Here is a 24,509-nt window from a genome sequence, read left to right as displayed (position 1 = left end):
CCCGCACCAGGGGCACCAACCACAGTCTTTCCGAGCTGTCGTCTGTCTCTCCGGCTGTCAACAATCTCTTCCTGGTTGTCAACAAGCCTATTCCTGGTAGTCAAACAATGTTACAAAACAAACACACACACACACACACCCTGCAAGAGGAAAGAGGGAGAACACAACAACAACAAAGGAGAAACAAAACTACAAAAGAAACTTGCATATAGTGTGATGAAGAGTTATTATATTAATAGATATAAATGTACTATGGATGTCAGTCATGTAGGCGCTGAGCATAGCTGAGGGTGAAATAAGGGTTCCATCTGTTTACATATTCTTCCAACCTTAATGTGTTTGTTTGTGATTTCTTTCAATTTAAGAACAGAAAACCAGATCATTTGAACACCAAAATTACAGTACACGCTGTACCATTTGCGCACAGTGCTCCCTTTATTATGATCATCTCTGTTCCATTTCTTCGCCCCAAGATCGTGACTAATTTGATTGAACCCACATTGTCTCCACTCTGAGGTAAGGATGCACTTCATGAAACTGTGTGTGCATATCATTACTGCAGCAAAGTGAGGGGAAACTATTGTGTGAATATAATTAAATTTTTCTGGAAGATGCTCCTTCTTCCAACAGTTTAGAATCTGTAACATGATTATCTTTACCCTCGTATAAATTAAATCGTCCAAACTACCGTAACTATATTTTCACAACTAACTTTGACACAAGAATGAAAACAAGTCCCATCTTTATGTTAGCAAAAGACAAATACAGGAGTTAAGGGAGGCAATCAACAACAGCACCTAAAAAGGCACAGCCTTTGTTTCTTTACCGAAAAACAAAGTAAGAGTGGTGAAAATTTAATTAAATATACAGATTGCACAGTAGTGGCTTTGGGCTGCTTTTCCTTGCAACACTTTCATGCTTTCAAAATTAATCAAAAGAAGAAGATGAAAGAGAGAGTTAACAAATATATATATATATGTTTTTAAATTGACTAGTCCCATAAATTGTCTAGTTCCATAATCAGAAATGTGAATGAGAAAAACATTAACCTCAAAAATTGTCATTCAAATCCTAATCAGACCCCAACAGAATTATGTAAGAGTCATTTGTTTATTTCATTTCCAAAGAGGCAAAGTGAGGAGTTTTTTTTTTGGGAGTGAATCACAACAACTTTTGTCCAAATTGGCTGATTAGTTTTTAACAAGTCCACTGTGACTTGTTTGAAGCTTAAAAGAAAATGACAAAATATCGTCTTTCATGTGCATTCAGTCCCCTGCTCAGCTCAGCACAGCTGGTGTTACATGAATCCTGACCGTTACCTATAAGAAATGCAAATCGAACGCATTTACTCTCTCTCTCTCTCTTTTCTGGCTCTCTCACAAACACAGAAAGGCCTTTTGAAATCTGATTCTTCTGATGTGCATTTTAGATGCAAATCAACAACTGCGAACGCTATGGTTGTGGAAATACCGTCCTGTGTTTGCATTTCTCATCAGGTTAGGGAATTTGAAAGGTAATGACTGGCACAGCATCCCAGGGTTTGCTGCTTTTTGGTCACTACATGAAAGAGACAGAGAGAGAGAGAGAGAGAGAGAGAGAGAAAACACAAGATGAAATGGTAGGTTATAGCATATTAATACAGTATTATATAGAAAAGGTGGCCTGCAACATACTGAAGGTTAACTTTACACAATCTGACACAAAGAAACAGACCAGAATCAGACTTTTCCACAGCTGCCAAATTAGTTTTTACTACGTATTTATTCTAGAGACATCTATTCAAGATAGCATTGGCACAATTCATCATAGGTTTGCAGTCAGTGAGTCACACAAAATGGAAACAATTTGAAAAAATAGGCACATTTTGAACACAAGAATACAGGAGAAGCAAATACACAATTCAATTCGAATGAATTGTGAGACGTGCAAACCTGTAGCACGGCTTTAAACCGAAAGAAAAATGAGAAAACGCTGAGATCCAGATCCTTTATCAGGCTGCTGAGCGTGGGAGAAATTTAAGTGGCTAAGGTACTGGACAAAAACAGGTAAAAACAAACAATCGCACAACTATAAAAACTGTATATACACACCAGTGGAGACTGGTGATAAAAAATGTTGGAGCGCATATGAAAAGAGGGGGGAAAAAGCACTACAGAGATCAAAAGGAAAAAAACAGCTGACGCACATCGAAGTGGTGAGTGATCGATTAAAGATCAGCCATGATGATCACTGTTTGGAGCTGTGAGACACACACACACACACACAGGTAGAGACACACACAGGGGGATGGAGTGTTGCCTCTTGGCAGTTATTGATGTTGTTTCAAACTAGTTTGATGTTCACAAAAGTTTATGAAGAAATGATGGACTCAATCATCACGTGTCTCACCTGCTGTGGAGAAGATGTGTGTCTACATTGACGCTGACGGATCTGCAGCTGTGCACAAGAGCATGTCCCGGTAGTTATCGGAGTTACATGTTTACCAGTCTGCTTGGCTGTGGGTGGTCTTTATCGGGCGTATATGGCAAGCCGTTTTAAGATTTAATAACTAGACTGGATATGTATTACAGATATCTGTAATTCAATTCTTCCTATCCACAATGTCATTCTTCGTAGGAGAAATGACGTCACTTTTGCCATCCATGTGTATTGGGCTATTAATTTCAGACATCCACAATGACATTCTTCCTATCCACAATGACAATCTTCCTATCCACAATGGCATTCGACATTCTTGTCATTCTTCCTTGGACAAATGATGTCACTTCAGTGCGGTTTCAATACAATTACCGTAAATGTTATTATGACGAGTAACAATTGGATTGAAGATATCTGAAATGGGAGTTTCTCCTAGTAAGAATTCTATTGCAGATATCCAGAATGTTCATTCTAGATATCAAGAATATAATTGTGGATATCTGAAATTGAAAGCCAAATACACATGAATGGCAAAAGTGACGTCATTTGTCCTAGGAAGAAAGTCATTGTGGGTATCTGAAATGTTCTATTTCATTAGGAAGAATTGAATTACAGATATCTGCAATACATATCCAGTATAGCTATTAAATGTTAAAACGGCTTGCCATAGGCGCAGATTGTGAACAGGCAAGGCAGGCAACTGCTTGGGGCCCCGAGCTGAGAAAGGGCCCCCGGCAAATGTGTTTTTGACATTTATAGTTTCACATACTTTTTAATTACAAGGTTTTTCAATGTTATTTCATTCATTTCGAAAAAATAATATTTTGAACTCATAAATGTTTTCGTTGGTGTCAGATTATTTATAACATAATGGTGATGAACACTGTTTGGAAGATCCCCCTGGGAATTTTTGCTCCGGGCCCCTACAGACTCTAGAATCGCCTCTGCATAGGCGCAAACTTTTGCCGGAACCGGAAATACTTCACTTCATTATGACGTATGTCTTGACACTTGACCGGCACTCACTGTAAACGAGTGAGAGAGAACAATTGTTTATTTCAATTTTCCATGTTTTTAAACATTTGTTTAGATGATCCTTATCTACTTCTTCTTCATGTGAGACTGTTGGGGCTGCGCCCTAGCGCCCTCTATGGATGGGAAGTATAGTTCAATATATCAGAATACACACAATATTGATAAACCACGACTATAATATAATACAGATTATAACAATTAGAACATAATACCAATGGAGGTAAAGGAAATGGTGGTACTTTGAAGTAGCTTGATGTATTTCTGGTTGTGTGGTTTGAGATGTTGTGTATATTTATTTTTTATATATTTTTTTTTTTAAACAAACAAAAAATAACAACAACAACACGACGTGAAGTTCTTTGTTTCCCTCTCTCACTTTTTGCAGTAAGATAATTAAAAAAACATGTTGCACGTTGCGTGCGCCACCACGCGGCGGAGGAAGAGTCCGGTGAGTATAAAAGCCTCCAGTTAGTGGATGCTGACAGCATCACCGAGAGAGAAAGAGGAGGAGGGGAAGGAGGAGGAAGAGGAGGGAGATGTTGCATCAACTAGTCAGACTTCAAGCTGAACGCTCCGAAGTCGGCTGCCTCTCATTTGATCATTTTTAATCAAACTCATGTTTTTTTTTCTTCTTCTTCTTCTTCTTCTTCCACTACTGTAAAAAATAACCAAACGCAGCCAGAAATACTTTTTAGGAGCCACCAGAATAAAAGATGAGACAGTGATCTCCCGCTGAGACTCTGAACACTTCCATGCAGCAGGACACGGACGCTGAGGATGTTTGCGTCCTCCGCTGCAGTTCAGCCGCACTCTGGAGCGTTGCTGGCCTGAAAGAGGGAGGCAAAACTGCGCTGAACTTGCTTCAGTGAAAAGTAACTCACCTTTACCTTCACCTCCACCTCCGCGGCACCATGCAGAGCAACGGCAGCGCCTTCGGACCACCGACCTCTCTGAGTGTGTGTGGAGAAGAGGATGAGAGCGAAATTTCCAAACTGGTCAGCCCCACGGGAACAGCCTCCAACCTGGCAACCTTTAACTTCTCTCTGAACTGCTGGCTTCACATCCTCTCCAAGGAGTCCTCAGTGGACCTGCACGGAGACAGCGCAAACCTGGCAGTAGGTTCATATAAATATATATGTATATTAAGTTATTTATTTATTAGATGGTTAAAAAAATCAATTATATTAAAAATATTTTTAAAAAAAATAAAAACAATTATTACAATGATAAAACATGTTTTTATACTTTACTAATATTAATAACTGCCTAAATTAATAAATATCTATTACCTCAGGGTGGCAGCTGCAGCAGCAGCAGCAATCATTTTTGTTAGTGGACTGCATGTGTTTTTGCAGAAGTGATGAAATTCATGCTGCTCCTCTTAGCTCAACACATTGTAAACCCTGCATTACTTTCACTTGCTCTCATGTTCTGGACTTTGTTGTTGTTGAAGTGGATAATTCTTTCCTTTCTGATGAGATGTTATCTGATGTGGAAACGTTAAAAGTGTGTCTAATAGATCTGGCTGGATGAATACTCACTTATTCAAACAATAATGATATATAATATTTGTATATATATATATATATATATACATATATATGATCAAATAGAATTTTTGCCTGAAATGCATCTCAAAAATTAAATATATGTTTCTGAAAGGACAGTCATTTAGCATGAAACTGTTATTTTTTATGTTTGTATCTGTTGTCTGACAGGTGCGAGTCCTCATAGCCCTGGTTTACCTCGTGGTGTGTGTCCTGGGGCTTGTGGGTAACTTCCTGGCGCTCTTCTTGCTCCACTCCCGCCGCCGCGGTCGCCACCACTCTTCCATCGACTGCTTTGTGATGAGCCTGGCGCTGACCGACCTCCAGTTCGTGCTCACCTTGCCTTTCTGGGCCGTGGACACGGTGCTGGACTTCCGCTGGCCCTTCGGCCGGGTCATGTGCAAGATCGTGAGCTCGGTCACCACGCTCAACATGTACGCCAGCGTCTTCTTCCTCACCGCCATGAGTGTGACCCGCTACTGCTCCCTGGTGACCTCCCTGAAGATGGAAAGCCCCAGGATCACCACTGCCCGAGCCAAGTGGGTCAGCTTAGCCATTTGGGTGGTGTCACTTGTGGCTACGCTGCCTCACACTCTCTACTCAACCACAGTCCAGGTTTTGAGACTAATCTTTCATTCCTGATTTGTTTTGCTTACTGAAGATATTCTCTGTTGTAGTCCGGCAGCCTCTGATGCTCTTGTGTTGTTGACAGGTATCGGCTGACGACGAGCTGTGCTTGGTGCGGTTCTCCGACTCCGACTCTGACCACTGGGATCCACAAGTCCTGCTTGGACTCTATCAAACTCAAAAAGTTCTCTTAGGATTTGTAGTGCCCTTGATCGTCATCAGCGTCTGCTACCTCCTCCTCCTGAGGTTCATCCTGAGCCGACGTGTTGTCAGCAGTGTGGACAGTGGAAACGTCGCGGAGAGGACAGAGTGTGAGCGGGGTCGCCACCGCCGCCGCTCCAAAGTCACCCGCTCTGTCACCATTGTAGTTCTGTCCTTCTTCATCTGCTGGCTGCCCAACCAGGCTCTCACTCTGTGGGGGGTGTTGATCAAATTTGACATGGTGCCCTTCAGTAAAGCCTTCTACAACGCCCAGGCCTACGCCTTCCCACTGACCGTGTGTCTGGCTCACGCCAACAGCTGCCTCAACCCGGTGCTCTACTGCCTGATCCGACAGGAGTACAGAGCTGGACTGAAGGAGCTCCTGCTGAGAGTCTCGCGCTCCGTCCAAAATGTCCTCACGCTGGCTCTGAGAGGCAGACGAGTGGAGGAAGCGCCGTCCAGTCTCGTCATCATACACAAAGACATCAACGTGTGATTTACTCTATGAGAAGGAACAGTTTGGGACATATTTGCTCCTTACTTGCAGAGAGATTGATGAGAGGACTGAACCAAGTCTCAAGTGTAAAGCTGTAGTTAAAGCTCATAAAAAAGAATCAGTGGCTTGCCGTGACATCAAACAATATTAAATATATAAGTGAGCTTTTGCTGATGAGTGAATATGATTTCCATCCTTGTTTTCAAGTCTTTGTGCAGAGCTAAACTAACCTCTCTGTAACCTCTCACTGAAGACAAACCCGGCATCAATTTGGGCTGCACACTAAACTGGAAATGTATCGTTGTTGTGATTTAAACACGTGCTATGCATATATTGCAAATGTATACATATAGCACAGACGGCTTGAAATAAATGTACTGCCAATTATTTCCATCCATCCATCCATTATCTACCGCTTTATCCTCCACCGGGTCACGGGTGGGGGCTGTGCCCATCTCAGCTGACAAAGGGCGATAGGCGGGGTACACCCTGGACAGTTTGCCAGTCCATCGCAGGGCCACTGCCAATTATTTATTTTTAACCATTTTCCATTTTTCTCACTTGGTGGGCAGAGAATTGTAAAGACCCACTGTCATTAGGGGCAAACCCAAAACAGGTAGACACCAACGGCTCATAACGTCTTTCATAATATGCACAGAGCTGCAACTAACGATTATTTTTATAATCTATTAATCGTTTGGTCCGTAAAATGTCAGAAAATGCTAAAAAAATAAAAATAATGGTTGATCAGTGTTTGTCAAACCTGAAAGTGACGATGTTCTCAAATGTCTTGTTTTGTCCACAAACCAAAATGATTCAGTTTTTAATGATTTCTTTTTTAGCGAAGAAACCAGAAAAATATTCACATTTAAGAAGCTAAAACAAACAGAAATCTTGTTTTAATCATGAAAAAGGCTTCAAACCAATTCATCGATTATCAAAATAGTTGACGATTAATTTAGTAATGGATTAATAATCGCTTGTTTCAGCTCTAATCATGCAGCCATAGCATCAATCTTCTCCTCTAACGTTCAACAATGATGAGTCAGCATTTACGTACCTGTAATGGTCCTCTATGAACTTTCCCTGCCATGTTTTACTGTGGTGCCATAATGAAGTCGTCCCTCTTCATCCATTTCACACAGACACACTCCCAAAACCTGGGAGTTACAAGAAAGATAATGTTTGAGATGATTGTCACAATGCTCTTAGGAGTGATGGATGTAATTCTTTATCATTTGTGTTATTGTCTTGTGTTAAAAAATGCAGGACATTTCCCTCGATGTAAAGCAGTGTTTGATGCCAGCATGAAACTGTCGGCCATTTCTGGCTCTCTGTCTGCCTTGCTGTGGCTCTGTAAATTGTTCTGTGGGAAAAAAAAAAAAACACAGAAAAAAAAACACGTGACTTATATGACATTAAATAAAACGAGAGCACAAAAGACTTCAGAAGTTCATCTCTACTGCGGTCACGGCAGACGCCAAAAACCTCCCAGAAGATGAGGGGAAGAGAAGAAGTCAGCTGCACAAAAGCTGCCATATAACTGTGGCCTTTAGCAACCTTTACAGTCAGGGATAAACATCTTCCGTTGCCCGCAGATAAGGGCTGATGTGCACATACTACACACACACACACGCCATCAAATTACCTCCACAGTGAGTCGCTCTGATAGTAATTACAGTACTTCTCTGATCAGAACCATAGTTTTGAAGGCTAGTGCATCACCAAGGGAAACTGCATCTTCTGGCTGTGAATAGAAAAGTCAAAAGTGTCAGTTCTCCAGTTCTCCTGCACAGATTACCGTGCTACAACTGTTCTAACTGTGTTATCATCCAGAGCCAAGTCGCTGACATCTGTAATCATCATTTCTGATTTTTCCTTCTTCTCCTTCTTCTCCATTTTTCTCTTATCAAAAGCCCGAACACTGGACCGAGCAGCGGACAGACAAACCCCCTCCATCAAACACACACACAGCATCCACTCCCCATCCAGAAGGCTTTCATTTTCATCAGAGAAACGATGCAGCAGGTGGTGATTTAACTTAAATACAGCACTGTGCAAAGGTCTCAGGACAGGTTTTCATGTCCGTCTGCCACTCGTCTGTCACTCACATTTGGATTGGAACGATGTGACTGAAAGAAAAATGAACAAGTTTCACACGTGGCTGTAACGCTCAAGTCTTTTTCATCAGTAGCAGCAGATATTGACCAGAAATAGTCGGACAAACAGTAACAATAATTGTGGTTCTGCTCCAGATTTAAGAGTGAGGGTCGTGCTGTTGTTCAAGTGTAAGGCGGGTCAACACTTAAACCAGTAGATGTATACATGTTTCCTCTATTGTGCTGTACAAAGCCCAGCGATCCATCTTTAAATATACAATAAATAATAATTGCTCATTAAAACCACTTGTTTACATAGTCAAACATGATGCTCATTCATTATTTACGATTAAGATACGAGGACGGCAGAGGGGCTGCATCCAGTCCCAGCTGATGTTGGGCATTAGTAACACGGATCAAAAGAGATTGTGGCTGCAGCAGCAGCAGCAGCAATCATTTTGTGAGTGGACAGCATGTGTTTTTGCAGAAGTGATGAAATTTATGCTGCTCCTCTTAGCTCAACACATTGTAAACTCTGCATTACTTTCACTAGCTCTCATGTTGTGGACTTTGTTGTTGCTGGAGTTGGACACTTTCCTTTCTGACGAGATGTTATCTGATGTGGAAACATAGTTAAAAGTGTGTCTAGGTCTGGCTGGATGAATTATCACGTCAAACAATAATAAAATAATATATTATTAATAATATTTTTATGTATATGTAGCCAGCCACCACAGCAGCAACATACAGACACAAACAACTATTCACATTCACATCGAAGGCCGATTCAGTCCTAAATTTAGTTTAAACATTGTAGCTACATTTGTTTAAACTCCAGTTTTCTCCCTGTGTGTGTGTGTGTGTGGGGGTTTTCTCCTGGTTCTCCGTTTTCCTCCCACAGTCCAAACACATGCAGATTTGTGGATTAGGTAAATAGGACTCTCTAAATTGACCGTATGTGTGAGTGTGATTGTGATTGTCTCTATGTGGCCCTGTCATAGACTGGTGACCTTGTCCAGAGTGCACGCCCCCGCCCCGCCTTTCACCCTATATGTCAGCTGGGATTAGCACCAGAAGATGAATGATGGATGGATGGAATCCAAGTTTTTTTTTCCTCAGCAAATTCAACTCAATAATTTGCCCCATGAAAGCACAACGAGAAACACTTCAAGGTCGACCAGCGCTCAGGTAGAAAAATATAATAAAGTATATATTTCATATCAGTCACCAGAGGCCTCATTTACACTGACACGCGATTGATGTGCGAGACTAATTAGTAATAGGGCGTTGCCATTTGAAGGTCAGTGGTTCTATAGGTGAACAAACGTGATGCGTGCATGATGCAATGCGTGTTCAGAGATTTGTAAGAATGTGAATGAGAGAGATATTTCAGTGACACGAATGCTCAGTATTCAGCAGCCTGGAGGCATGACGTTCATATACGCTACCGCTCAAAAGTTTGGGGTCACTTAGAAATGTCCTTGTTTTTTTTAAAGGAAAAGCACTTTTTTCCAATGAACATCACATTAAATGAATCAGAAACACACTCTATACATTGTTAATGTGGTAAACGACTATTCTAGCTGCAAACGTCTGGTTTTTAATGGAATATGTACATAGGTTTATAGAGGCCCATTTCCAGTGTTCTAATGGTACATTGTGTTTGCTAATCGTGTTAGAAGACTATTGGATGATTAGAAAACACTTGAAAACCCTTGTGCAATGATGTTAGCACAGCTGAAAACAGTTTTGCTGGTTCCTTGATGAAAGGGCAAAATTATTATTTTGAATAAAAATCATTATTTCTAATCTTGTCAATGTATTGACTATATTTTCTATTCATTTTGCAACTCTTTTGATGAATATAAGTGTGAGTTTTAATGGAAAACACACAAATTGTATAGGTGACCCCAAACTTTTTGAAAGGTAGCGTACAATCTTCCAGTTTTCAGAATTATGTGCATCGATGAATTTTGTGTGTGTGTATAAAGTAAGTAAAGACTGTGACCAAATTCGAAATTTGCCTGTTTTTGGACTATAGGAGAACCCGTACAGAACCCACAGCCCTCAGTTAGACTGGGATTTACTACACTGTAGTTCAGCAGGTTCTTGTGGATCATTCTCAATCCTGAACTGAGTTTATTAGTGTGTTTGCTGAAAGGCAGCACACTATTGTCCTTCTTAAGTTTTCTTATTCCTGTCAGCCAGATTTTTGGTCAGCTCCTGCTCCTAGACTTTTTGAGATATCTCCACCGGTCCGACTCTGGAACGTCCAGCCGGAACCGGTGTAGTGTGGAAATTGAAGATAGTCTTACTGACCATTGTCGTTCTTCCACCATATTGGATTGAATAGAAAGCGAAACTAAACTTTCACAGGCCACAAATTTTGCCCGATCTTAATGAAACTTGACGTACATGACAGGAAGCCAAACAGGAAGTTAGGTCATATATCAAGAACGCTTTCACGTATCGAAACCAAACTTTGTACATGAACTCGGGACTCCAATATGAGGAAGCACAAGATCTGTAAAAAAAAAAAGAAAAACATTATGGCTATTTCACAGACTTATTTACATGACCACACCAAGGCAACTGTACACTTTCGTCACTGCCCCGACACTATCTAACCGTTTACTGACACAAGTGCAGCTCTGCTTTGCCACGCATTATCGGGCTCGCATTAGTGAAATGCACCTAAGCAAGCACACTCTCCAGTTCAATTTGGATTTTTTCTGTTGCTCAATTTGCAGCTGGAGTCAAATGTTGAAAGTCTCTAAAACTTCTTATTGAGGAGGTCAACCATTAGACCTATATTAGAGAAATAATAACAGTTTAATTGAAATAAAAGCACTTCCTTGTGCAAAATATACAGTATTTAAACTGAAAATCTTCATATAGGATGAAAAAATGATTGTCCTAACTAATTAACCCTCTAGTTCTTATCGTAATGGGGAAACTTCAAGTGTTTCCTATAATGAAGGGAAAGCTTTGTTCTTCAATTTTCTCTCCACAGATCTATCGTCACCTCTGGGATTGCGATGTTGTGTTGTCATGGCTGTAACCTGAGGATAAAGCGGTATACGATGGATATTAGCTAATCTAAAGGGCTGGCATTTAGATCCCTGGTTCCACCAATTATCTCAATGCAGTGATAAAGACACAAAAAACCCGAAAGTACATTACGAATAGATGAGTGTGAGCAAGGCGCTCCATAAAAGCAGACAAGGTCGATGTAAATGTGCTGTTCTCATGTTTGTATGATCGCGTAGGTGCAACAAGTTCCTGAACCGTGGGTAATACAACAGCTACAGGAACAGGAAGGAAGTGTCTCTGGAGACCGATCTCTGTAAAGAACTGAGGTGATGAATCTGGATTCAGTCGTTAGTTCTGCTGCAACAGCACGACTTGGCCAAATTACAATTAAAGAGCATGTGTCATGGAGGCACCGTGATAATGTTATGTTCCTCTTTTAAGATCAAAGAGTGGTAAGTGATTATCTGAAACACAAATCTTACATAATGAAACGGTTCATGACGCTTGCTTATTAGAATGATTAACCAAGAATAAAAAAACATCTTCCACTTTAAAGTAACATCACAAGGGAATGACCGATAATTATCTTCCCTGACTAGGTTTCAGGTTTTAAACTGAAGCTCACAAATGAATTTTCTCACCGTTTTAATGGCAATTCATTGAATTTGACTGATTTGAATGAATGAATAAACTCACCGGCCACTGTATTGGTGTACTTGCTTGTTAAGACGAATATCTTATCAGGGCACACTGGATTTTCTAGAAAGTAAGTCTTATTTCTGGGAAATTGTTCTAATATCTGCCAAAAAGAAAAAGCAAGTTTGACATAAAAATAATCAGTTTAAGATTTGTTTAACTTTGTAAATTATAAAATTGTAACTTAATGATATATTACAGTTTAGCTTTCATTTCCAGTAACACGCTAAAACTTGTGGCGTGTATGTTCACTACTGGTGTGCGTGTTAAGGATGTGTAAAATTCACTATCACAAACTGGGTTGTGTGTGTGTGTGTGCAAATATTCTAAGATATACATTTGTAAAGTTAGTTCAATCAGTTAAAGGCTCAGTTTAAGAAAACATTTCTAACATTACCTTATTTCTTTGTTCTTCATTCATTCTTTAACTTTCATAAATTTAGGCCAGATTTTCCTACTTTAAAGGAACATTGCAGTCTAAAAGTGGCTGTAGATTTACAAACTGCTTTTAAATCACTTCTTAAAAGGTATTTTTATAGACTGGCCTTTAAGTGATGCCGTCTTATAGATTACATTTACATGTGTGTATGTATCTTTATGTAATGTAAAAGCACTTTGTAAACTGTTGTTTTTAAAAGTGCTATACAAATAAACTGGATTTATATTAAGTAGTCTGGCGCGACCGTCTTTTATGAGCGGTCACACTTGGATGAGTCTGGACTTTTTTGCCTCTATTCATTGTCCTCACTTTCTCACTTAAAAGTGCCACAGAGCTCTGCAGCAGCGCGAGTTCGTTAAATAGTTAAGAACTGTGCCTGCTTTCCTCTACACGCAGCATTTTGAATTACCACTGAGAAGCTTGATTCTGGCACCATCATCATCATCATCATCAGACTATAGAAAGAAAGACTCTCTGTCTCACACCGACTTTTGTCCCTTCTCTCTGGCTTCACAGTGCTCTGCTGTCGACTGCCTGACTAACCAATGTTCTTGGCACCGAGTTTAAAAGAGCGAGCAGCTGTGTTGCGTAGAGTGTATGTTTTCCAATTTATAATCCTAGAGTCAGTGAACACAAACCTCTTCTTCATTTCTCTGCCTCCTCACTATTCTGAAGACTTGGACTTCTTGGCTCAACTGTTGGACCTAACACTCCATGAGACAGATGTGAATCGAAGCTTAGGGTGCAGATTAAATGTAGGACTTCAATTGTAAAGGTACAGTGTGTAATGGTGAAGTTGCATCTTACCTCAGCCTTCCAGTCCAAGTGTGAAAGAACCCATGCAGCCTTCGGGTGACATCAAAAACAATTTTTACACACAATCATCATGATACAAACTATGGGATGTCTGAAAAACAAATGGGAATTAAATTTTCAATAAAATGATCAATAGTTTAATTTAAGTCTAATAGATTTCTCAAGAGATGCGTGACATGCTCGTGGATGATAATTAAAACAGTTCCTGATCAATTGATTGACTGTTGTAGATGTAATTTAAATGTCACTGCAGTATTTTGTTGAGTCTTCATTTATAATTCTTGCCTTTTTTTCCTATCTCCAGGAGCATGTGCCCTCTACAGGTCAGGACGGCCATTAAAATAAGAAACCGAGGTGGTGGAGGTGTGGCTGTCTGGAAACACGCAGTTTTTTCTGACCTTTGGCTTGGTGTGGCTGCTTGATTTTGCTGCTGCTGTTGTGCTCCATTTCCTTAATTAATTCCCAGTGTGTTTTGGTTTTATTTACTTACCATATTTCTTCATTGTAATAAAACACTTAACCTCAAATTACCATGTAGTTTTTAGTGGCAAAGTGAGAAGATTAGTACGTAAATAGTGTCCTAATGGACTAAAACAAATTCAGCAGACATGCAGGAACGGGTTCACTGCGGTAATTATTTCCTCCAAACACCTGTGTACCAATGTGCGGCTGTAGCACACTTTGTTAAATATAAATATAACTAAGGTTCAGGATTTTATTTTGTGGAGGCTCTTCTCTCCCCTTATGCTAGACATTGTAAAAAGAAGGTAGGTTTCATTATTTTCAATCTCAGTGCAGCCGTGTGTGATGAATATTTTAACGACCTATGAGTAGATTTTGACCTCAGAAATGGTCGAGGTTCTGTGTATGGAGGCTTTATGGCACAAACAATCATACGTGCTCTCTCTGTTTTTCTTTTTAACCCTGGTTGACATTCAAGGAGGCAACAGCTGTTCGACACCACAGCACACGGTTACTTATTTTTTAATGGGAAAACATACGTGTGTACATGACAAAACTGTAAAATTACTATCTGTATCTACAAATGCTGTTTCCTGAGATTAAAAAAAACGTGTTCCTGGGAATGTACAGTACAGTGTGATTACAGTCCAATCAAAAGCAGCACATGGATATGAATTAAGCTCTTGATAAGTTGCAGCAACCATACACGCTTTAACAAAAGGCTCCATTGTATAAATGTCTTCCATATTCCACTGTGTTGACCTAAATTAAACGCTCGTTCTTGAGAAAAACAGTTATAGTGCTGGCTGTGTATTGGTCAATTTTCATTTTAGTTAAACGTTTCAAACAGTAATAATAAAAAAAACTAGGAAAGCACTCGGAGAGCGCAGACCTCCATCAAGGCAGCTCAGTGCCTACAAAATAGCGTTTAAAATAGTGATATCGTCTACGGATCGTCTGTTCCTGGCCCTATTGCGGACATTTCCTGAAAAGGTCATCCAAATCCGTCTGTGACTTTTCGAGTTATGTTGCTAACAGACAGACAGACAAACATATACCTCGTTGGCGGAGTTCAAAAATAATCTGCTAAACAAACATCTTCCTTATAAAATAAGCATGTCAAGTTGTGAGACTTCATTGGAGTGAGCGAGCTTCACAAGTGTCCATCACAGCTGTAAACGTAAGTGTGAAAAATCTAGGATTGAAAAAGCAAAACAATACAAGTCTGTGCTCCAGAGGCTGGTGGATGTTAAGAGCCTTCCTCCTCTGTAAAGGTGATGAAACTGAGCACTGTTGCTTGTAAACCTTTTTCCTGGATGAGTTCGTGTTGAGGTGTTATTGTGAAAAGAAAAACACCTCAGGCTATTTCTCTTTATGTATCACTGCCAGAGTCTGTTTTCTCTCGCTTTACTGAAACCACCTCCTCCTTAATGCTCCCATCATCCACTGATGACAATGCCTCTCTTTTCCTCTCCTCCTTAATGAGTTCCTTTTTCACCTTTCCCTTTGCAGTCACTGCACATGGCGGTTTGACGTCGGCCGTGGTCTCAGATGCGGCTGTGGAGCTTTCGCAGAGAGTCGGTCCTTCCCACTTTGGGATGTCCAATCCCAGCAGCTCCATCAGCTGCTTCATAACATTGTCCACATAACCGTTGATACGCAGGTGTGCATGCTTGTCCTGAAAGTAAAAAATGACAACACACTTGCAGGAAGTTGCAGCATGTCTTTAAAATAATAAACGCCGTTTCTACCAGACATTGATTTGTGTTCAGAAATTTAAAGTAAGTAAGGAAGTTTAAAGGAGTCATATTATACCCAATTTCTCCAGGTTAAACTAGTTCCCTGGTGTCCTAATGAACATGTCTGTGACATGCTTTGGTCAAAGCAGTTCAATCAATCAGCCAAAACAGCCCTGTTCAGAATACTCTGTTTAGTAGTATCTCTTTAGGTCCACCTTAAAGATCCACCTTAAAAAAAAGGAAAACTAAACTTAAGGAACAGGAAATGACCTAGTTAACCTAGTTCCCTGGTGTCCTATTGAACATGTCTGTAACCTGCTTTGGTCAAAATACCCCGCACCACAGCAGTTCAATCACCCTGCCAAAACAGCCCTGTTCAGAACGCTCTGTTTAGTAGTATCTCTTTAAAAAAAAAAAAGTTTGGAAGCATTTGGAAAAGTGATCATTTGCAGGCTCTAGCAGGCACATTGCCATCATATATAACATGTATCCACTGAACAGATAAATCCTCTGAGGCTGGAAGTTTGTGTAGAACTCTGTGCTGCACTGTGGAGCCAAGAATAGAACTTTTCACGGACTTCCTTTTTTTTCGGATACCGTTGCCCTTCGCCAGCACTCTCGTGTGTTTTACGGACAAAGCGGAGCTCCGCGAGACAACAATTCCAGGCATTTAACACAATGTGACGTCCCAGTGAGCGCGGAAGTCAACATCGTGTTTCATCTCCTGTACTTAGACTGAGGAGGACCACAAAAACATGAGTGAGTCATCTTTTTTCACACTTTGCCGACTGATAGGACCTCCAGAGTCCCAAATATAAGGATTTAAATTATTAAAAAGTTGATTTTGCATAATATTTCCCCTTTAAGTTTGAAATTGAAATTTAAGGCAATCCTGGCTTCCATGTAAATATGTGTGTGGTGGAGGTGGACGTGTGAGACTCACGTGTTTGGTCGGCTGCAGGTTGACAATGACTATTTTCCCTCCTTTGCGCTTGGTGAGCAGTGGAAGGTCTCCACTGGGTTTGATCTGCAAGGATGTGCCGAGGGTCAGTGCCAGGTCTGCTTGTCTGGGAGCCAACAGCAGCAGAGACACGAGTCACACATTAATCAACAACCACTATTCAGTCTTCTTATCTGATAATCAGCTAGAATTCATCTCCTAAAATACAAAACAACTCATCAGGACAACAATAAAAGTTTTGACTTTGAACAGTTATCTCTGATTTTCTTTTTGAAGCAAACGTATCATGGTAAGTGTGATAGTTTTCAATGCTTTCTACAGTTTGCAGAAGAAAGATGAAATCATGAAATTGATTGGAAGACAAATCAATAATTAAAATAACTGCCTTACGGTTTCACAGGAAACATTTTTAAATTGACCAAATCTCTCCTGTTACATCAGAATCACAGCACAAACGACCTCTAAACGATGCAACATGCAACTAATTCATCTTGTATTATTGTAGACAAACAGGAAATGTTTTTCTTGTGGTTGATAGAGATGAAATACTGACACATGAGAGGCCAAAGGAGAGATTAAAGCAGACAATCAGGAGGCAGATGACACAGCCAGATGTAACATGAGGGAAATACATCACTACAACGCATTGCTTCACAGTTTTCAGGAGGACATTCAAAGATATAACCAACAGCCTGCGTTCTTTTAACATGAAACAGAGGAAGCCAGTATAGAAATAAATACAGTATATACGCTACCGTTCAAAGGTTTGAGGTCACCTATACAATTTTTTTGTGTTTTCCATTAAAAGTCACACTTTTATTCATCGAAAGAGTTGAAAATGAGAAAAATGAATAGAAAATATATTGAATACATTGACAAGAAATAAGGATTTTTATTCAAAATAATAATTTTGCCCTTCAAACGTTGCTTTCGTCAAAGAACGAGCAAAACTGTTTTCAGCTGTGCTAACATCATTGCACAAGGGTTTCCAAGGGTTTTCTAATCATCCAATAGCCTTCTAACGTGATTAGCAAACACAATGTACCATTAGAACACTGGAGAGATGGTTGCTGGAAATAGGCCTCTATACACCTATGTACATATTCCATTAAAAACCAGACGTTTGTACCTAGAATAGTCGTTTACCACATTAACAATGTATAGAATGTATTTCTGATACATTTGATGTTATATTCATTGAAAAAAAAGTGTTTTTCCTTAAAAAATAAGGACATTTCTAAGTGACCCCAAACTTTTGAACGGAAGTGTACTTTATGCTAATAATTTACCAAAACAGCTGCTAAATCAAACAAAAAAGGAACAATAATATAATGTAAAAGGGCACAAACTACATCGTTTGTTTGTCTCACCGACTGGCTTCTTCTGCTTTGTTCAGGTCTCTGTCAGGCAGAGCATCCTCCCAGTCCAGAATGGTGCTAATTAGTTTCCCTCTGTTGTGAAAAGAATTCACACAATACAATATAATAAATCTGCCAAAGTCAACTATATTAATCAAAATGCACAAAACCACAGGTGTTACCTGCAGGCTCTAAGTCCTCTGGAGCGAACCACATCACAGTAACGTCCTGTCGGCTTCAGGCCCATCACACCGATCACTTTTTCTCTGACAAACTGCCTGGGAGAAAAAAGAAAAACTTTGATTTGACACACGACAATGAAACCCTTGTCACCGTCCTGCAATCAATTTGAGATAATAAGCACTCTGTGAAAGGCTCAGTATTGCCCAGCTGGAATTTCCATTTGAATAAGTCAGACTGTGGAGCAGCTGGTCAATGATGAATAAGAGCCTCATTTAGTATGGGGTGCCTCCCATGCATTTGTTATTTAGCACAAATTTGGATTGGTGTGATAGAAATGGAGATTTAATGAACATTTTCTGTGATTTAATTAGCAAATACGGAGAGAGTCTACAAATTCACCCCTTTCTTATATGCAGATTTTCAGCTTCATAAATCAACAACTGTGTTTTTAGTATCTAAACTAATGCCTGTGTACTTCATGTGTTCTTTAACAAGTTTGGCCTTTCTCTTCTTACCTCTCTTAATGATGAGAGGTTTACAGTCACATAGGTGCCTCTGAAAGCTTTTAGCCTTTTACTTTCTATGGATACCTGCGATGTGTGAAAATCTTAGGGGGCTGTTGCTGTTGTCTGAAATGCTGCTGACTAAATGTCTCCTGTGACCACATAAGGTCTGATCTGGTGTCCCTGTCCCTTTATTCAAATATGCACCAATGTCATGACTGTTTAAAAGAACAACATCATGTTTTAACGAGTCTGATATATGCACATATGTGTCTGCCGTCAGTGTATTTCAGTGTGAGTGACAGAGAGATAGAGAGAGAGACAAAAAGAGCTTGATAGAATCAAAAAACTCTACTCACGCTGCTGTACAATGTCTGAAATTGTCAATGTTAATATTGATTGGTGGCAAATAAAATACTGTATGATTGCTGCCTAATTTTAAATAACTGTAACTGCTGTGGATCAGATGATGACAGCTGATGAGGCGGTCTCTAATCTGTCCTGAGGAAGGACTGTGTTCGTGCATTCTCAGGAATGTAAATCGTAATCCCCAAACCACCTCTGAATGTGGTTTCTATTACTGGATTTAAGGGCGCACTCAGGATGTTCGTGTTCATAGATCATACGTAACCCAATCTGGATATGATTGATCCAGATTAATCAGGACGGATGTCAAAACTAGGTCGAAGATGTTGGTATGCCAACATTGTGCAACAAATCTCCCACAAGATGCAATAAAGCTAAGATGCTGTACAGCCTGGTATACACTGAAAAGAAACTCTTATGCTGTTATACTTCGTTAAATTGCTCGTGAAAATCTGTAAAAACAGCAGCTTGTAAAGATTAGAGCTTTGGGAGAAATCAAAAAATAATGTGGGTGATGTTTAGTGCATGTATGGGTGCAAACATACCGGCCACATTTCTCACACTCCTCCACAAACATGTTTCCATGAAGCTCTGATAACATATCCCTAATAGAGAAAGAGAGAAAGTCCACAAAGGCAAAAAAAAGATCACAAACACAATATTCTCTTAGATCATTGTTAAAGTTAATGTTAATGTCAGGATTCATCTACACAAGTTTGTCTCAGTACTTCTCTCAAACTTCTGCTCTGATCAATTTTTTTTGAACTACTCTTATTTATGTGCTCTATAGCTCCACCCTGAACTTGCGCATGTACCAGTTTACTTCATACGTTTCTTTGCTGTCTCCTCAGAGAGCTGCCAATGTGCTGCCTAGACAGAATAAAAATAAAAGGGAGCGCTATGAAATGGTCTCCAGACAAAAAAAAAAAAGAGTCTGGATTTAAGAAATAAAATAGGGTTGCAAGCCCTTGCACTCCCCTTACATGTCAGACCGCAATGGCCATTACGTGGCCCTAGAGAGAGGTCACAAATAATTTGTCAGAGTACAGCAAATGTTGACCACACTCATGAAAGCTTCATGTAAATGAAACAATGTTACTGAAGGTGTACTTCCTGTTGCCAGTAGGTGGCGCAATGCAATGTTAGTTACTCACATGACAATCTGACACATTACACTTTGAGATATTTGATATGATTTTTTTTTGTCAGGTCATCTATTTTACTCGAAAGGGGGAAAAAGTTTTTGACTGCTGATGTCATAGGAAAGTTACAGATTTGGATGTTATGGAATTTACGCTGAGTATACTTATGTTGTTCAACTGCAAGTTTGATTCATTAGACACTGTAATCATCAGTGCATACATTAATATAAGTTGAATTAAAAAAAAAATCTGTTACCTGGGGAATCCTGATCGGACATGCAGGCCATCCACATTCTGGCTGATGAGATACTTGAGGTATCCGGCCCTCTGCAGGCCCAGGAGGGCCAAGTGAGTTAAGCTGGGCTGAGCGTCTTCAAATGTGGTGTTGAAGTGAGGTGACTCACCCTTTTCTTCTAATGTCCAAACCCCCTTTGGACCCCTGAAACAGAAAATATTGGTGAAAACCCATAGCAGGCAGATACTTCTTTTCAATACTTGGGACAGCACAGATTCTCCTGCTTTAAAATGTACAAAGAAAATACAATAAACTATATCAAACATCAAACAGTTAACACCAAAATATATTAAATAATTTGTTGCACGCACCATTCGTCAGCTGATTAGTTTTTAATTAACCAGTCAGTGTTGAGCGTCTGAGTTAAAAATGAACACGGTGCTGCTGTCAGCTCTGGCATTGACTATTGCAAATTACTTCAAGGACACATAACTTATCTTTACACATCAAACAAGGGAAATAATCTTCCGTATCCTCAAATGCAGCCACAACAGTCTCATCTCTTGCTTTCTGTGTGAACTCAAACAGCCCCATGTCTCATCGCCAGTACATTTCACCGCCTGCTGAGCCAATACCAGTTCAAAGACATTCCAGCATTAATGGAGAGGCACCTACATCATTTATTACTTACATGCTTATCACCATGAGAGATGCTGCAGGACATGAAAGCCACAGAGGATCTGTAAGGCTGGTAAATGGGGCAAGCTGCTGAATTTCTTACACACAGCTGGATCATGTGCATTGGTGCGTGTGTGTATGTGTGTGTGAATATAAATTGCACTAGTACGCTTGATGAAAATCCTTAGCTTCAATTATATTGTCATCCAAGGTCGCTTCTACCTGCCTCACAGGCACAGCTACCAAATTAGTCAGGTACAACCTTTCCAGGCATGCCAATGTGAATTCACATAGGAAAGCACCTGTCATTCAAGTGTATGTTAGGTTTTCTATTTTGCATGTCAAACCTCTGATGTCAGTAGCAAATTGTGTTTTCCATAAAAACACACATTGTAAATTCGCTTATTGTTGAAAGAGGGCTGCTCCTGACAAATAACATACAGGTACCACCCCCATCTGGGAAAGTAGTGGTACTACAAAAGAAACTAGGAGACAAAGCTAAGACGTCATTGTGTCTAACCAACAGTGCTGTGGAAGAAGTTATGGCCTTGTTGTTGAATGTATCCACCATGCAGTTTACATCCATGTTTGTAAAATAAACTGTGAAGTGGTTTTAAAAAATGAATGAATGGCGAGTGAAACTGGCAAGGACTATCTGGACGTATATAATTAAAATATCGATATTTGCCCAGGCGTCATTATCGTATCGTATGAGGACAGACTAGGATATATCACCAAATCAATATTTTTTACCAACGCCTTGTGAAAATAGATAATTTCAGGTGACATCAGTGAACTCATATGTTATTGATTTAGCAGCCAACTGAGCTACAAAGTCAAATCTGCAGAAAAAATAGAAATCCTAGAGTGATGTAGTTCAGTTTGCAATGCATTATGCAAACTGTTTCGGTTAAACAGTGCCGGGTTGATCCTAATGCAATATTTAAAAAATGAGTTGTCGCAGTCCTACTCGTAACAGTGTGCTTTATAATTAGAGTGCTGATAGAAAAATCCTAAGAGGAAACTAGTATGAGATAGTCAGAGTATGAACTAGTTGACTATTCATTTAACCACCAGGCAAACAGTAACTCTTTGAAATTCAAAACAGGAAACTCTCCATATATCTCCACTATAGATACAATTTCATTTTTTTTCAAGTCTGACAAAAATATGAAATGGTACTATGCAGTAAGTGTAATTTTCTCCTCTCTTACTGGGCTGAGCAGGAGAATGGTTTGTCCTGTTCTGCATTTGCAGCAGTCTTCAGAATGACTGCAATAATCTCAATGCTTCTGCGTCTGACCTGTCAGACACACAATTGTCCTTTTCATTGTATCTGTTCTGCTCAAACACTGGGCCATTGGCATCTGCTGCAAGAGTAATGCCAATATACTGTTTATGTTTATAAACAGTATACTGACATGTTTTTAATGTTAAGAAAATGTGAATTACAGACTTGAACAAAAGGATATCCATTTGTTTTTGACAGTAGTAACAGAATGTTCTTTTTGAACAAGAACGTCAGATTCAGCTATTCTAAAAATCTTAAAACTTAACATATGGCAGACGTACAGTAAGAAAGGTACAGTGTATCAACACAAGGTCAGTCCACTTTGTGTTATTTCCACATTGCAGTGGAAATAGATTGAGATCATAAATGATGTTGGACAGGAGCAATATGATATAAATGGTCATCAAACCTCTGCAAACATTTTGTAGCGAAATAGTGAGGAAACATTTACTTTCCAGTGCTGTATTGATTGCCTGCACTCTGCGAAACTGGTTTGACAGTCACATCAGTAGATGTGATTATCATCCTGCTAAGAAAGAAATAACATTCAATAATCCAATAATTTGAGTAAATTCACTGTGGCGACCCGTAATCAGAAGGTAGCTGAAACAAGTATGTATGAATGAAGAAGCATAACAATCAAGCCGTTGGTTTGATTGAAGGTTTGATTGTGTTATATCCAGCTGAGTTAAACATCATCTGTGGCTGTTTGGGAGGGGAAAACAGACCTGAAGTGACGTGCATTTGATTGCGTCTCACCTGAAGTCAGGGATTCCTACTGAGGTGCTGATTCCTGCTCCGGAGTGGACAACGAGGGATTGAGACTCTTTAATCAACTGGGCGAGAGTCCCCACCTTCACCTTTAGCTCCTCAGGATTATCAAATACCTGCCACACACACAAAATACAGTGACAGTGACTTCATCTCACAGAGCTTGCACAGTAACTTAAGATCAGATCATTATTTCTTTAATAATATAAAGCCTGGGAATAACAAAAACAACATTGTCATATCCAGACAAGATTTCAAAGATTGTATCTGTGTGATGTTTCATGTCACTGGTTTTGTATGAACTGCTATTATATTATTGCTTTTGTTATTCATTTATTTATTAATAATAATTGGGGCAAATGTTTCATATCAACATGGAGGATTAATTACACTAAATAAATGTACAACTTTATAAATAAGGACTGTGAAATGTATCAAAAATGTATTGTTGTCACGGATAGCATCAATACATACATTCCAAAAGATAATAAATGATGTAGATCACCCCTCGTGCTAGTTTTCTTACTTCAAATGTGATCAAATATACTATTACAATTCAGTTAGAAAGGGATGTTTTTATTCAGAGTAGTTGAAAATGTTTTATGGGGGGCATTGAGACATAATCATTGTGTTCGAATGCAAATAACCCCGAGTTTCAATAACGATAGCAGCAAACCTGAAGCAGAAAGACATTAACACTTCCTATTAAAGTATTTGCGTTTATGTATCGCAGGTCATATCTCCATCACAGCGTTATTGTACACTGTATGGTTGTACAGAACGTAAATACTCCCATAAGGATAAGACATTTGCTAAAAATCTGTTCACACAACACAAACTACTAAATCTCTCCAATTGCACAACGTCATTCTCTTTTTCCAGTCTGAGCATCATCTGCAAAGGTTACGATTTCTGTATTTAGGATAAATAACATACAGCATACATATATATCTAAGCAAACCGTTGATGTGTGAACATTCCCCGGACATGTACAATCTCAAACATAGAGTAGATTTGTGTCTTTACGTCGTTTTCAGCAGGGATACATTTTCTCTATCTTTACCTTATATACTGTGCACTGCACGGAAACTAGATATTCTCGGCTAGCCTGCTAGCAACGTTAGCTAAACAGAGCTAGGTCGGTAGGTAGGTGTGTTTTATTTACCTCGGGAAGTCCGCAGACGCCTTTGTCTGCATACGGCGAAAGCCCGGCAGCGTAATTCACAGACATGGTTGCTGTTCTCGCTTTTATTGTTTCTTTTTTGTTCAGAAAGCTGTTACCGTGTGATTTAAGCTGAGCGGGGTGTTACGTGACGTCATCACTGTGCGACGCCTTGCCTCATCACTGTGCGACGCCCTGAGTTCATATAATTCATCCATGCCTGAGTTAGACCATGGTTAGACCTGCTTGTA

General features: G+C 39.7%; 2 protein-coding genes across 2 annotated transcripts; one reads left to right on the top strand and one right to left on the bottom strand.

The window, feature by feature from the left end:
• Positions 1 to 4,364: 4,364 nt before the first annotated feature.
• On the top strand, positions 4,365 to 6,324 carry LOC310927240 (relaxin-3 receptor 1-like; the record flags this gene model as incomplete). The annotated part of the gene is made up of 3 exons (XM_083889534.1): positions 4,365 to 4,568; positions 5,172 to 5,615; positions 5,713 to 6,324. The coding sequence occupies 3 exons, from the start codon at positions 4,365 to 4,367 to the stop codon at positions 6,322 to 6,324; spliced, it is 1,260 nt and encodes a 419-aa protein (XP_083745660.1).
• An 8,917-nt stretch (positions 6,325 to 15,241) lies between these two features.
• sirt6 (sirtuin 6) lies at positions 15,242 to 24,339 on the bottom strand (the record flags this gene model as incomplete). Its single annotated transcript, XM_083889148.1, has 8 exons — positions 24,262 to 24,339; positions 23,085 to 23,212; positions 20,378 to 20,560; positions 19,525 to 19,584; positions 18,110 to 18,205; positions 17,940 to 18,020; positions 16,552 to 16,675; positions 15,242 to 15,547 (listed from the first exon to the last, which is right to left on the bottom strand). The coding sequence occupies exons 1-8, from the start codon at positions 24,325 to 24,327 to the stop codon at positions 15,242 to 15,244; spliced, it is 1,044 nt and encodes a 347-aa protein (XP_083745274.1). The 5' UTR covers positions 24,328 to 24,339.
• Between the last annotated feature and the right edge of the window lie 170 nt (positions 24,340 to 24,509).

This window comes from Microchirus variegatus, assembly GCF_963457635.1.
Source record: "Microchirus variegatus genome assembly, chromosome: 5".
Classification (NCBI taxonomy): domain Eukaryota; kingdom Metazoa; phylum Chordata; class Actinopteri; order Pleuronectiformes; family Soleidae; genus Microchirus; species Microchirus variegatus.
The sequence above is the reverse complement of the archived record's forward strand: the minus strand, read 5'-3'. Positions and strand labels throughout refer to the sequence as shown.